The sequence below is a fragment of the Balaenoptera borealis genome (assembly GCF_965194805.1).
Source record: "Balaenoptera borealis genome assembly, chromosome: 5".
In the NCBI taxonomy this organism is placed as follows: domain Eukaryota; kingdom Metazoa; phylum Chordata; class Mammalia; order Artiodactyla; family Balaenopteridae; genus Balaenoptera; species Balaenoptera borealis.
Window position 1 is genome coordinate 5,527,159 of NC_138862.1, and position 15,469 is coordinate 5,542,627.

At 47.6% G+C, this 15,469-nt stretch overlaps 1 protein-coding gene across 2 annotated transcripts in view; it reads left to right on the forward strand.

Moving 5' to 3' along the window:
- DSCAM (DS cell adhesion molecule) overlaps positions 1–15,469 on the forward strand; it is a gene marked incomplete at its 5' end in the record, with an annotated part of 739,398 nt that overhangs the window by 599,691 nt on the left and 124,238 nt on the right. For both annotated transcript variants that reach the window (XM_082393800.1, XM_082393801.1), the window contains 2 exons: positions 1,765–1,932; positions 12,608–12,678. In XM_082393800.1, coding sequence (XP_082249926.1) covers positions 1,765–1,932; positions 12,608–12,678 — 239 coding nt within the window. The remainder of the gene's footprint in view (positions 1–1,764; positions 1,933–12,607; positions 12,679–15,469) is intronic.

A 15,469-nucleotide genomic window follows, 5' to 3' on the forward strand; every position in this document is an offset into this window, starting at 1 on the left:
GCAGGAGGAGGAGGGGGGCGGTAGCCGTCACTACCTCTCTGCAGGTCCTCAGCCACGTCACAGACACGCCCTTGGGGAGGATGGCCTGTCTGCGTAGCTCAGTCACTTGCAGAAGCCTCCGTAACCACCTGGGCAGAACCGTCAGCGCCGGCAAGTGTCAGCTTCCTCCTGGGGCTGGTGAGCAACCGTCTCTGCATCTTGCAGTGCCTGGGCTTCCTCTCTGTTGTCTTAAACGTCTTCTCCAGAAGGCCTGGCTTTCTCTTTGTGGGACAAGACTCCTGTCTATACGAGATTCCATTGGTATGGAATTTCCTCCTGTCATGTGCCCTCTATTGAATCCTATCCTTCTGTTCTTCCACCGTTTGTTATGCTGCAGCATCTTCTCTTTTTATGTCACGTTCTTCCATCTTCAGTCTTCTGGACTCAAATGGTACTTTTGCTTTTAGTTGGAATATTAGTTGTTAGTTTCCATTAGGCTCCATTCCCTGTTACGTGAGAGCACTCAAAGTCATACTTGAAGCTACGTATTCTTTCTGCAAGTGCAGACAATCTCTTGCCCTTATGATGACCTTTGGACAGAGCAGCCCTCTGAACTTCCGTGGTCATCGTTAATGTGGAAAGGGAGTGGGGTCATTGCGAGGGCCCAGAGGTCTGTATGTGTGCCATTTATTTATTCATCTATGAAACATGCGTTTATTATTTGTCGGGTTCTGTGTGAGCACTGGGGATGCAGCAGTGAACCTGGCCAGCGTGGTCCATGCCCTCATGGGGCTTAGAATCCAACAGGGAACACAGACTCTCAGTGAAATTCTTACAAGTGTGATGAGCACAGGGGAGCAAGTGCAAGGGGATCCTGGGGTGGGGTGGGAGGGTGAGAGTATACAAGCATCCTCTCTGCCACCATCTCAGGGGCATCTTGGTTCTTCCACACCCATCATCATCTCTCGACCCCCGCACCCGATCAGCACCTGCCCAAACCCTTTCTGAAATAAGAACCATTTGCTGATGTGCTCGTCGCGGGTTGAAGCTCTAAAGCCAGCGGGTGCACCACTGTCATGGATTTCATTATAACTCTTTGTATGAGGCATATGCTGCCTTTAAAATTAGCTGTGGTTGAAAAATAATTCCTACAGTAAAGGATTGGAGACAAAATGATTTCAAAACTTAGAATTGAGAAGTACATTTGATAACCAGTATTTATGCTAGAGACTGAGATGAGTTTTTATGTATTTTTATGTGTTTCATTTTTGCCACTCTCCTTTTGGAGAACAAGGGGTCTGACATGGCTAAAGGCTTTGCTGGCTTTCAAATACCTTTTAGAACCAGGGATTTTTTTCTTTTGGGTGGAAGGTTGTCCCAGCCGTGCTTTCTTTTATTATCTTGTACAATGAGTGCTTGAAAGTAGCTGTTTTTCACTTTACTGGCATGAGCTCCCCCACTTCTATTTTCCTCTGTGATTTCTGCCAGGAGGTCTGTTGTGTTGCCTTGGACAAAATTCCCTGGACCCAGCTGCCCACAGCCTCCGTCCCCCTCAGCCCCCTCAGTGTGGGTAACGAGTGTGTGGTGTCACGCCCCCTCTGATGGCCAGCCCGCCGGAACCCTGGCAGCATTGCATTAAGAATTCACTTTGAGTTGTCACTTTTTTTTCTTTTCTTCTTCCTTTTTCTGTTTTTTTTTTAAAAATTCCTACTTGTGAACTTTCAGAGGCAGAGGGAAAAAACTCACATCTCTATCTCTTCTTTTTTGAAAAACAAAACCCCAAAGACTCCTGGGATTCTGCTCAGAGAACCAAAGATGTTTCCCCTCAGCTGAACTCGGCCACCATCATTGACATCCACCCTTCCTCCACCTACAGCATCCGAATGTACGCCAAGAACCGGATTGGCAAGAGTGAGCCCAGCAACGAGCTGTCCATCACCGCGGATGAGGCAGGTACGTCTGGCCGGCGGGGGCCCAGGGGCTGGGAGCTGGCTCGCGGGACTCAGGTGGTTAACGCAGGGTCACAGCTTTGATGACTGCTCTCCATAGCTCTACGCCCCATCAAAAACAGATGGCTCTCTGCTGCCTACTTTGAAAGCAGTGCTCTTCAAACAGGACTTAGGTCAAGGTTCTCACACCTAAGACTTAAAAGAAAGACCTATGAGGCTAACGAGCTGGTGAGATTTAAAGAATCACGCTGTTCTTAGAATCCCTTTGTCTGGATGCTTGGAATCCAGATGGGCAGGAGAACCGTGAGCCTACGTCTTGCTCCAGTGGCTGTGCAGTCAGGGGAGGGGGGATCCCTTAACTAGGAAATGGCAAGAATATTCTCTGGGTGGGGAGGGGGGAGACGGAGGCACAGGTTATTTGACGGACTAGAAATGTCAATATCTCTATCATCAAGAGTATTGCACTTTTTTCCTACTACAAAGTATTTCTTATTGTGTTGAAGGCATGGAAGGTAGAGGTAGGCGTTTTGAAGAGAGAGCAGCTCAGACAATCCTACCACCTAGCGCGACCTGTGAATATGTTGATATCACACACTAAATTATTCATCACACACGCACGCGTGCACGCTCACCCACACATGCACACACGGACACACAGGGACACACACCCTTCAACAGGGAGGTTCACTCGTGGTTGCCGGGGGTGGCAGTAACCTGTTTGCAGAGGACTGAGCAATTAGGCAGTGACAGTGCCCGCTGCCTGCCAGCCCATCTCCTGGCAGCACAGGAGGATGCAAGCTGCCCTAGGGCTTCTCTGGGGAAGGAAAGGTAAGGAACCATGGCCTGGCTCGGCTTTTAGGGGCAAAAGAGTGTCCAGCCCCAAACCTAGCTTTTCTTTTCCTGCCCCCAGTCAGAGCTAATCAGCGAGTCCCTACTGCTGCAGGGAAGGTGGAAGCTTGGTCTCAGACCCCTAGTTCCAAAATCACCAAGATTAAGGGGGTCACCCCCACATGTCTAAGCTTCCACAAGAGGTCACTGCATCTTTCAACGGGGGTTGTTCTTGACTCCCTTCCCACCACCTGCTTCTCTGTTACCTTCATTTATGGCACTTCGCATAGATATCACTCTTCTGTATCTCTTGAGGACTTTCCTACAATTTGTAATTCTGCCTTCCACTATTTCTTTAGCAAACCCCACATTTTTAGGTATGTCAGTTATTTATTTTTTAATTGAAGTATAGTTGATGTACAATGTTGTGTTAGTTTCAGGTGTACAGCAAAGCGATTCAGTTATACATATATATGTGTGTGTGTATATATATATATACATATTCTCTTTCAGATTCTTTTCCATTATAATTTATGACAAGATATTGAGAATAGTTCCCTGTGCTATACAGTAGGTCCTTATTGCTTATCTGTTTTACGTATAGTAGTATGTATCTGTTAATCCCAAACTCCTAATTTATCTCTCCCCCTCTTTCCCCTTTGGTAACCATAAGTTTGTTTTCTATGTCTGTAAGTCTGTTCCTGTTTTGTAAATAAATTCATTTGTATCATTTTTTAGATTCCACGTATAAGTGATATCATATCATATTTGTCTCTGTCTGATTTACTTCACGTGGTATGATACTCTCTAGGTCCATCCAAGTTGCTGCAAATGGCATTATTTCATTCTTTTCTGTGGCTGAGTAATATTCCATTGTGAATATGCACCACATCTTTTTTATCCATTCATCTGTCAACGGACATTTAGGTTGGTTCCATGTCTTGGCTATTGTGAATAGTGCTGCTGTGAACATTGGGGTGTATCTTTTCGAATTAGAGTTTTCATCTTTTCCAGATATACTCTCAGGAGTGGGATTGCTGGATCATATGGTAGCTCTATTTTTAGTTATTTTGAGGAACCTCCATACTGTTCTCCATAGTGGCTGCACCAGTTTACATTCCCAGCAACACTGTAGGAGGGTTCCCTTTTCTCCACACTCCCTCCAGCATTTATTATTTGTAGACTTTTGGATGGTGGCCATTCTGGCTGGGGTGAGGTGGTACCTCACTGCAGTTTTGATTTGCACTTCTCTTCAATTTTTCGTTATTATAAATACTACTGTGATGAACGTCCTTGTGCTATATCTTTTCCCATTTGCGACATTATTTTTTATGTTAAATTCCAAGAAGTAGGATTGCTGGATCACAGCAAATGCAAAAATCTAATCCCTTTGCTGTGCACAATCAACATGGTCCTCAAGGAAGTAGGTTAACGTTTACTATTTTTCCTGAACTGCAGATGAGTATTCATTTCTCAACTCTAGAACACATCAGTTCTTGAAAACTGTTTTCAGGGATGGGAGATAGGATAGCGTTATGCTCCAGTCTGAGGGCGAGCCACTTTTAACCCTCGGAAACTGCGTGATTTCTCATCAGCAAGATGCACATAATGATGCCTTTCTCCTCTTCACCGCAAACATGTTGGCTAATTGAAAAAAAAATCCCAATCTCTGAAAGTACATTGCATTGCTCAGAAATAAGTAGGAAATGAGTGTTAATAGGCTCCTGCAAAAATAGAATCTTATTTAAATATTTATGTAAAAAACACACTAATTTCCTGGGATTTCATCATGCTGGGGATTTAGGGAGAATAAGCTGCCGCGAAATGAAAACTTTGGCTCAGGGCTGAGCCTTCTCCTTCCTTTTAGTCACTTTTCCGACTCTGCCCATCTCCACAGCCTTCTCAAGGCAGCGATGTTTTTCCGGTGGTGCATTTCGCGCTGCTTTCCCCATCGCCATGACCAATGCAGCTGCTGTTGCTTATTCTGTCATTTCCTCTGTGATCTCCCTGAAGCTGGCAGTTGCCATGGCAGCGCTTCTCTCTCCAGCCGGGAGGCCAGGTGAACAGCCGCTCCTGGTCACCAGTCACCAGCGTGCAGCCCGCGCCCAGGCATCTCTGCAGACAGACGGATGCAGAGCCCCCTGCTTGGACCCTGGGCTGGCCTTTGGGGTTTCACCTGGGTGCTGGCTGCTGGCAGCCCCACAACCCGTCATTTACTCTTCAGATGAGCTAAGAGACAATGCAAGGAAAGGTCAGGCTTGTGCAAAGGAAAGACGCAAAGCAGAAATTTGGCTTTGTCTTGGTGTGTAGGTTTGCATGACTGAAATCAAAAAGTCATTTTCCTATGTGTGACTCACGTAAAACAGAGGACAGCTCTCCTGACCAAAGATACCCTCTCTAGCACTGCCTGCGGTGGCCCTAGATTGTTCCTGCCACCTCCTGGCGAGGATCCCCAAAGGCACATCTTTAGGGAGCTGAATCCATCTCGAGAGAACTTTTTCCGACCCTTACTGCCCTCTTTCCCGGAAGAAATGAGGTCATCGCTTAAGCAGTGAGAATCCCCAGATGGAAGCTTCTGGAAGCCGTAGACCCACTCGTTTTTATGGTAATGCAGTGCCCAAGTCTAGGGCACCTGAGGATGCCTCTCACTGCCTCCCTGCTGAGGAAGTGAGCCTGTGAGGTGTAGGCCTGGGTCCTCCCCACCCTATCGCTACCTTGAAGCTACACTGGACTCCCTGTGGCCAGATCAGCGATGAGCCCCCTTCCTGCCCCCTCCTCCGTGTGTGAGTTGCGCCTGCCCATGTCTGGAAGCCCTTCAAGGTCTACGCCTACTTTTCTGTACTCTCCCTTGAAAAGCAGGCCAAACACCCCCCCTAGTGCGGTGCCTTTTCCAGTCTCCGGGATGGTGTTAGTGCACCAAGTAGAATTCTTTCTGACAACAGCCTTTGAGCCATCATTTCTCCAGGGGGCCGTGGGCCACTCATGTTTGTACCCCTCATGTGTGTCTGACACAGGGAGACGGCTCAGTATATGTGGATGAAACGTCCTTAAACCTGCCTTACAGGACTGTCTTAGAAATACACACAATGAGCAGCGTGTGTGTGTGTGTGTGTGTGTGTGTGTGTGTGTGTGTGTGTGTGGTGAGGAAAATATATGGAGGATTAAAACCACGCTGAAATTTTGAATGGCGTCATGAAGAGAGAAAAGTAGAGAAAGGCAACAGGGCAGGTCTGGAAGATGGACAAAGAGGGAGGCAGGAGGGAGAAGGCACACCCGTCAGAGCTCTAACTGGGGCCACGGGAGGCACCCCAGCTGGCAACTGGAGCTGGGTAGGTAGCAGTTACCCTTGAGGCTAACCACAGGTCCCAATTAACCAGCATCCATCCTTCTTGCAGTTAAGCGTTCAGCGCACTACAACCCGTGTAAATTCCACTTACAGCGCTCATGCTAAGAACAGTTTTTGCATTATAAAAAGAAAAAGGAGGAAGAAGAATATGCCACAGACACTGCATGTAGCTTGCAAAGCCTAAATCTTCAGGATCTGGCCCTTTACAGAAACAGTTTCCAGATCCCTAACTTAGGTCTTGGAACTCAGGTTTGGATTTCTGTTGTGCCATCCATCGCAAAGCTGAGAGAAAGAATCACTGCCACTCATGCAGCAGCCCCAGCTAATGTTGGAAAACAGCATGGTTCCAAACGCACAACAGTGTGGTTATTTCCAAGGGACACTCACAAACGTATTAACAGACCCTCTGACACACTTGACCTTGGGAGACCGCCCCGAAGCACAGATCAATGTCTAGCACACCTCTCGACCCCCCTCAGCAACCCTTAGCCCCCCAAGAGAGGAGAAGTCGAGAGAGGAAGTGGAGACAAGGTGAAGCATTAAGGAGATTAGCTCCTAATGGGTCAGAAGGGCACTGACTGGCCGGGTTTCTTTGATGCTGACCCTCACCCAAGACCGGCTTCCCCATTGGCAGCTGTGCCCCGAAGGTCACGTGTCACTTAGTGCCTGTGACCGAGTTGGGGATGGCTGATCCCGTCACCATTTTCATGATGACTCTGCCCCTAGAACGTGAATGTTCAATGACGCGGGGCAAAATTCAGTGTTGAATAATTACTGAATTTTCAGACGCATCGGAGATGGAAGGTCAGGATTACCGAAGGAGCTGGTGGGTTTCCTTCAGGTCCGGGACTGAGTTAACAGGCTTTGCGTCATCTTTCATCACATTCAGAGTAGCAGCTCTGATCTAGAGGGAGAGTTTCCTGTGTGCTGAGCTGGAGGCTGAGGCGAGGGGATGTGATGAGGGCTTAAGGATAAAAGGCATCGACGCACAATAGACACATGAATAGAGGGGCCCATTAGGGCCCCGCGTGGCATCATCTGTGCTCTTCAAGGAGACAGTCCACTGCACAGGGTCCGCCGGCTGAGAACCAGGATTGCCCGATGCCCGAGCCTTCAGCAACCTGCTTCTGTAATCGTCGTTCTGCTCCAGCTTCCATTTAGAGACATGGGAAATTAAGCCTAAATAGATCACTGCCCCCTTTGCTGTTCCTCATCCATGCTCTGTGTATTCCCGTCAGCTATCCTGGCATGTTCCAAAATATTCTGGAATTATTCTGGAATGGTCTGGAATGTCCTTCCCCCCCCCCCCCCATACTTCTGTCAGGTCTTTCCTCCAGTTGCATCTTCTCAAAGAGTCCTACCCTGACCCCCCCCATTTAAATGTCAGTCCACTCCTGCTCAGGCAATCTTGGTCCCCTCCCTCCCTTAACACTCTCCTTTTTAAAAAATAGACTCTGTGCCATCAGCATACCATATAATTTGCTGATTTATTTTGTTTAGGATCTATAGTTTTGGTCCCTCCCACAAAGGCAGGAATAGTTGTCTGTTTTGTTCACTGCTGTGTCCCAGACACCCGGAACAGCATTTGGCACATAACAGGTGCTAAATAAATAACAATTTAAATGAATAAGCTATTTATTTGATAAATAATCATTAAATGAATTCATCCTTTCCCCATCTAGGGGTCAACTGTGCTTGGCTTTATTTTGATTTTTGCTGAACTCTCTCTCGGTCTCCTGTGCCCAGCAAAGAATATTCTGCACATTCTGCTCCCACAGGCTGCTTTTTTTTTTTTTTTTTTTTCCGGCCGCGCTGCATGGCTTGTGGGATCTTAGTTCCCATCCAGGAACTGAACTCCTGGAAATGAGAGCACCGAATCCTAACCACCGGACTGCCAGGGCATTCCCCACACTACTTCTATCAGAGATGGGCATGTGCTTGTAGACCATGAAGTTTTCTGTCGGTCCCTTTTTTTGCCCATTTTTGCCCAGTCTCTGCCCAGTTTTAGACCTGGCACACGGTAGGCCCTCAGTAAATTCCCCAAGAGGAACCAGAGATAGAAGTTTGGGAGTGCCTCCCACTGGGGTGGCTTATCCCAGCCCCATAAAAGCAACTAAGCCCCAAGCCTCTGGGCGAAGCCCGGAGACCAATACATGGAGGAGAGAATAATTTGCGGGCAGAGGGGAGTGTTGAGGCTTGAGTCTCGGCGTTCCTTCCCTGCATGGAAAGGATAGAGGACCGTCTCGGGTTTGACACTTAGGAAGGGTCTGTCATCCCTGTATTTTCAGCCAAACAGAATTAGTAGAAGTTGCCTTGCCTAGAAAAAAAATTAGGAACTGTAAATTATAGTCTTCATTTATTACTGTTTTACAGATTGAATAGTTTTGGCTTCTGTAGAAATGCAGAAATTATGTATTTTGGAAAATCACATTCATCGTTAATTCTTACCTCTAGCTTTCTCTTCCCACAGGAAAAAGCTAAATATTCTGCTTAAAAAAAAGAAGAAAAAAGCATGCTTTCTATTTATAGTACAGCTTCAATTCAAGAGCATTAATTAAATTCTTAAATGTCAAATGTCAACACAATTTTCAAATTTAGTTAAATCAATGGATGCCTAATGGTTGATCTTCAATCATGTCAGCATTGGGAATTCAATCTGCCTTGGATACTAATTGTACAGAAATTGTCCTTCTGCAATGAGATGAGGATCCATGAAAAAAAATTACAGCGCAGGAGTTGTAAGGAAAGCACTAAAATTCTTGAAGCAGACTCATTTTTTATATCATTCTTAAAGGGTTTGTCTTATAATGTTTTAGAATCTTAGAGTAGAAATTTCAGCACCCAAACAAAAACTCTTCCTAATTATATTGGGCACAGTGCCATTGTGAGTATATGGGTTACATTCTTTTAGTCTCTGCCTTTAATATAGTTTCTATCACTTTATTTTTAAGAGAGGGGAGATCTGAGTGCATTCACTTCAGAGACTAGGCAGACTAATAAATGAATTACTAACAAATCACAGAAGTATTTATAGGCTAAGTAAAAAAGGTTTTGTGTCCTTTCAAAGAGTCATGTCTGTCCTGGAGTCAGAGACTGTCCCTCCACCACTTCACAGGGACCTTCATAAAATACCAGACCAGACTGAAAAAACAAACTGTCCCCAATTCACACTTTATGTTTCCTGATAGAATCAAGGACATTTTTTAAACACTCTCCTAGTACCTTTGTTTTTAATTATGAATATGTCTCAACGAGAAAATGAAGGCTGTGACTATTGCCTGCCATGCCCCTGAAAAGGCTGCAGCAAAGGCCAAAGGATGTGGAATGGATGGGGCCCCAACAGTGCCTTCGATTTCTAGCGAGCAGGTTCCTTGTTCAGTGTGATTTAGCATAATTAAATTAAAATAATCAAGCATCAGTATAGCCGTCAGACCTCCACATAATTTTTCAAGGATTTTAATGGATGAACCACATGCTTCTCGCTGACCACAGAACTCTGGGTGTGTGAGAGAAATCTGTTCCACGTGCTTTCCTTGGATCTGATAGCGAAATGTTCCCGCATAAAGGGCTTGACCCTGTGAGCAGAAATGTGGTGCAGACACATAACAATGACCGCAGTCAGCGGGATGCCAGCCTCTCCCTGGGTCACTGTTCCAGAAATTAGCTTTGGTGCTAGCACAGCCTTTTCACCTGGAGAATCGATAAATCCGAGAGGCTGCAGGACCCCTGGAAAACTAGCTACCCTGTGCCCTGCTGGGGAGGGAGAAGCGCGCTCTGAGCTTCGGCCCTGCTGGGGAGGGAGAAGTGCGCTCTGAACTTCAGCCCTGCTGGGGAGGGAGAAGTGCGCTCTGAGCTTTGGCATCCGAGCGCTGCTTCACCCGTCAAAGCAAGGACTCTCTCTGGACTGGGTTCCTGAGGCCGCACAGCTTCAAGTCTGTTGGGAAAAGAGGGAAAGACTGTCCCCAGGCTGAGGCGGGGGCTTGTGGGCACGGGCAGGAAACTGATGGAGGCAAAAGACAGGCTCCGATCTGCCCCGAGGCAGGTATGTTTAGGTTCCCCTGAGATATTGGACCTGGTTGGGACATAGGGTTCGTGGAGGTGGGGTGCGCAGAACAGACACCTGCGGAGGAAGGCAGGACACAGAGAGGGGCAAAGTAGTGTGAGGGGCGAGAAGTTTGAAGCGTGCGCTGGGCCCATGTCCCCTTTAAAGAGGTAAAGTGAAGACCAGAATTAATGTTTAGGAACAAAATTGACCCCTGGGCCAGGCATAGATGCTGGTCTGGAGCAGGCTATCAGGGGCAGAGGCGATGTCCCCAGTGAGGACAGAGACAGGGAGAGCAGAGAACAGAGACATTAAGAGCCGATTTCGGGGAGGGCTTCGCTAGACTGCGGATGCAGGACGGGCAGAAGGGAGCAACCTGCTGACCTGACTCTCTCCCTGGTTCTTGTAAACATTTCCAGCAGCTGAGCAGACAGCTCAGTACAATGTCCCCACTTCCCTTCAAGTTCATATTTCTCAAATGTAATGAATCGTCTTTTCTGGAAATTCGGCTTCCTCTCTTGCACCCTCATGTTACCATTCCCCCCCAGTCCCACTAGCCCCGACTGTGGAATTGCCCCCCTCCTTTCTTCTTTCGTGTAGGGGAGCGGCCCTCAGGTTTTATTACTCTACTTAGTAACAATTCCAGCATCTGCTGCTTCTCTCCCGTTGTCACTGTTTATCCCCAATTCACCCAGCGACATTTCTCCCGTAGCCATCAGTGGTCTCATAAAGCCCCACAATGGGACTGCTGGCTCCATTGCCCACTATTCTCATCGGTGAAATCACCCCCGCCGGTGGGTCAGTGCTCTCACGTGCAGGGCACACTCTTTTCCACAGGCCACTGCAACCATCCAAGCCTCTACTGTGTTCCTGGTGCCCACTATTCTCCCCTGACTTTGCCCCTTAGGATTCTGGTGAAAAGAGAGACTATCAGATTTGAACCTGTTCCCTCCAAGCAATAAGCGTACCTGTGTCTTCGCTCACCTTGCTTCCCTCCCCAGCAGGTCTGCCGAAGCTCCTCCTTGCTTCCTCTTCCTCCCATCCCAGCGGCTCTGGCCCCTACGCCCCCCTCTCTCCACCGCCTCCCCACCTGCTTCTGTCCTCTCGCTTCTCTGCTGGGACAGTGTCCCTTCGAGTGTAACTTTTCTGTTGGCTATTTGAATTTCTCCAACTTCCCCCGTAAAAACACCCAGTGAGGAGAATCATCATCGTTACTGCTTATGTGTTCTGAGGACACTATTTTCATAACAACCCTGACATAAATCGTATTGTCCCATTATATAGAGAAGGAAACTGAGGCACAGAAAAATTAAGTAACCTGGAAAAAACCACCCAGCTACTAAGCGAGGGAGCAAGAATTTGAACTCAGGCAGAAAGACTCAAACACCCACCAACTCAGCAACTGCACTGTGGTGTCACTCAAAACTTCTTTCTCTGAAAAACGGAAAACGTGTCTCCCTTGCTCTCGCATCTCCCCTAAAATGACCCTTCTCTTTCCCCTTCCTCTCACTTCCAAACCCTTCAGGTTGGTTTCCGTTCACCGTTCCTGATTTCTCATCTCCCAGTGTTCTTCACCCTTCTGCAAACTGGCGTCTCCACGTCCACAGAAATGGCCCTTTTGTAGCTCAGCAGGGATTGAAAAACTGTCCTTCGGACAATGTGTCATCACCCACTGGGGTCTCTCCCTGCTGACCCCTGGGTTACTGTCTGCTTCCGTTTCTCCGAAGACACTTGCGTATGTGCTGTGCTGTATCCACGTCTTCCTCTCTGTGTGCTCGGCCCGGTGTTCTGAGTAGATTACAGACTCTTGCTGGACAAGGATGTCTCCTCTCTCTAAGTTCCATGCTGTGTACATAGGACAGGGTACATCCCTAGTACCTAGTGATTAACTGTCCCTGGGAGGTAAGTGGCCCCCCTGCAACCACTGGAAATAGTTTGGAGTGAGTTGCCTGCTTTGTTTTACTCTTCCACCGTGTCTGTCCTCTGTGGCTGCAGCCCCAGGTTAATAAGAGTTTCCCGTTGGAAAGTGTAGAGAACTAAAGCCATCAAAGAGACTCAGAAGCCTTTTTTTCTCTTCCCTAAGTAGTTCTGAGCATCCTGAGGGGCCCCAATGCACGTCACTAAACAAAACTTCCAACGGAACGAGAGGAGTCTTCAGCAGCCACTATAGAGTTTTATCAAAGACATGTTGTTTTACAACTTCCTGTTTTACGGGTTTATTAACTTGAGGTTTATTCACCAAGTTGTCAAGGACAAGGTGAGGAAGAATACGAGGATGAGTCCTCGGAATCTATTTTTTCTAGGAGCGAGTGAGCGCGAGGTAAACGTAAGCAGTGACTCTGCAAAATTGGTTTTCCCACTAAAGCTGCTGTGGCCTGTCTTCTGGGCCTGCGTATTATTGCGTGGGTTCCTATACGCTCTGGAACCCATCTCTAACCGGTCTGTGGGTTTTGGTCTTCACAGCTCCTGACGGCCCACCTCAGGAAGTTCACCTGGAGCCCATCTCATCTCAGAGCATCAGGGTCACCTGGAAGGTAAACTCAGCAAACACTCGTCTTCCCGGCACTTTTTCCATGGAGGGTGGAGAGCATTTCACTCATGTTAAGCGTTATGATGCCAAGGCACGAACGCCTTTTTTTTTTTTTTTAATTTTTATTTTCTATTGGAGTATGGTTGATTTACAATGTTGTGTTAGTTTCAGGTGTACAGCAAGTTTATACATATGAAACTTCTATGTGGCAGAGTTAGATTAAAAGCCCTTTTATTAAAATCCAGTATTTGTATCCACATTTTGAATACATTTACAGCAACTTCTGTATCTACAGAGAGTGAAGTTTGGGGGCCTGATTTTTAGTCTTTGAATCGTGATTGTGTCCTAAGCGCTGCTCTCCACTCGCAAATCGGGAAACGGACGTGCATGACCGCACTCGTTAATTCATCCCAGTGGAAACGTTTCCTAATTGCTTTTCCTAAATGGCAAATCATGGTGTGGTAGACAGCCCACCAAGTGGCAGGGAGGACAGAGGTCCTTGCTGTGCCCCTAGCTAGCAGTGGCCTCACACACACCCAGGGAAGGGGGGTGGCGCTCGGCCAGCTGCCGTCCCAGGCAGTGGTCCCTCCAGCACGGCCAGCAGATGCAGACTGGCTGCTGGTGAGCTGAGGGCTCATTGCCAGCTGCTGGGAGAGAAAGCGTGAGCCACAATGCAAGCAAGCACACCATTCAGCATGCTGTTTCCTCCGGCAGACGTGTTTTCCTTAGCAAAACTTTCTCGGTGAAGGAAACAACGTTGATTGATATTCTGGCCCGAGCTCATCACAAACCAGCACACTAGGTAGTGCTGCCCCAGGGATCTTGAAGTCACTGACGGGGTGGGTGAAACTGCTAGAGAATTAGTCACCCCCTTCATGTGGTCTTGGAGCCAACTGCCTTAGCCCAAATTCCGTTTTATCTAGAATGCTGTTACTGGGTCAGAACGTCTGCAACGTTGCACGCACTTTTCCACTTCTGGGTTTCTTTCATCGCACATGTTCTCTTCTTACCTCCTTCCTCGCCATTTTGTCTGTGTTCTCACTCAGAGAGGAAGGTAAGAGCCACAGTGAGGTCTTCAAACTGCCCACCTCTCTGTCCCATTATAAACCTCATTCGTTGCACCACTTGTTGGGTTTTTTCCTTCTAGCATCAGCTCTTTCATAAAATGACCAGCCTCTATAACGGAAAAACAAACAAAAGGATTTTCAAGGTTGGGGTGGACATCACCTTGGGTTTTAACACACAGTAGGGCAGCAAGCCCCTTTGTGCTGGCTTTTTACAGCCCGGCCACTGAGCTGTGATTCCAGCGGGCAGCACACCGCGACTGTTCAGCTGCTCAGACAGGGCCGGCCGAGCCAGGTGGGGAGGGGGCCATTCGTCTGTGAGCACGTCCGCCGCTGTGAGCATCACACATTGCACGATAAAAGGCACTCAGCAAGCCACAGCCCCACACACAGCCCAGCCACTGGGCAAACGGAATGCTGACTCACTCTGTCTTGTGTTAAAGGCTGGGAAGTTTCCTCCACCAGCCCTCCGCATTCTCTTGCCTTTTGCCGCTGAAAAGCTATTACGGTGGCCCCTAGAGCTTTCTGTGTCCTGCAGGAGAGAGGTGTCTGTCCCCAGAGCTCTTATAACTAAAAATAGAAACTTCAGAGGCTTTAAAAGCCATTGCATCCTTTCTGTCTCCATAGAAAAGCAGCAGGAAAAGTCAGTAGGTTGCAGTTAAATTTCTTCTGAATGTCAAAAGGATGAACAAGTCGTGGGCTATTGAAAGGAGGCCTCACCTCCATTAGACTGTGAACTGGTTTTGCTGTCCTATTCATGGAACCGTGAGTTCTCACAGGGTAGCAGGCTGCAGAAAAGGATGTGGGTACCACTGAGTGGAGTAGGGGCTGCCCGTTGATTGGCTGTCATTTCACACTGGCCTGATTGCGTCATGAAAGTGTGTCACTGATTCAACCAAACTGTATGCGAGTCTAGGTAATCCAAAGTATGATATGTTACATAAAATATGCCTTTATTTTATGGCGTTAAAGTCCCAGATTTACATTTTGTGTAAAGAGGCTAATAGGAAAGGAGGAGAAAGAAGTAAAGAAAGAGGAAGAAATTGTGTTAGCCCAAGGAGGGGGCCACACATCTGTCAGCCGGGATGGAAATATTGGGGGGACTGAGGCAGAAACTCATTGAGGGTCACAAGAAAACTCATCAGAAGTAAAAGATGTGCTCAATGAAGAGACATGAGATAGAGGGAAGAACAGCTCCGGGCTTTGGGTGGGAATATAGCCATTTTAGACAGTAAACCTCTTAAAGGTCAGGGGCAGCTTGGCGGACATTTCATAACATCAGAGACAGAAGTTAAATTTTGTTTAATTATCCCTGTACAAGCAACACTTTTGTAACATACACCTTCTATTGAACGAAATTAACAACTTTTCCTGCTTAACTTGGTTATTTCTTTCACCAAAGAGAAGTTTCAAATGTTTAAATTTTCACGTCCGCCAGAGGTTCCACATGCCTTACTGGCTGTAGACCAAACCCCAGAGGACACCCCAGCCACCAGCATCGGGCTGCGGCATCCTGTCTCAGGTTTACCACCCTCGCCTCCCGCAGTTCTCGGGGACCGTGCTGTCCTCTTCTCTCCTCAGCTGTCATTGCTGCTCTCAGTGTTTGTAGCATCCCCCCTCCAGCCCCCACCTGTCCCGTCCTGCTTACTCAGTGCTCTGGTCCTGCCTGACTCCCTCTGTGAAGATGTGTAAATCTCCAAAGTGGAATTAATTGTTCGACCTTTTGTGTTA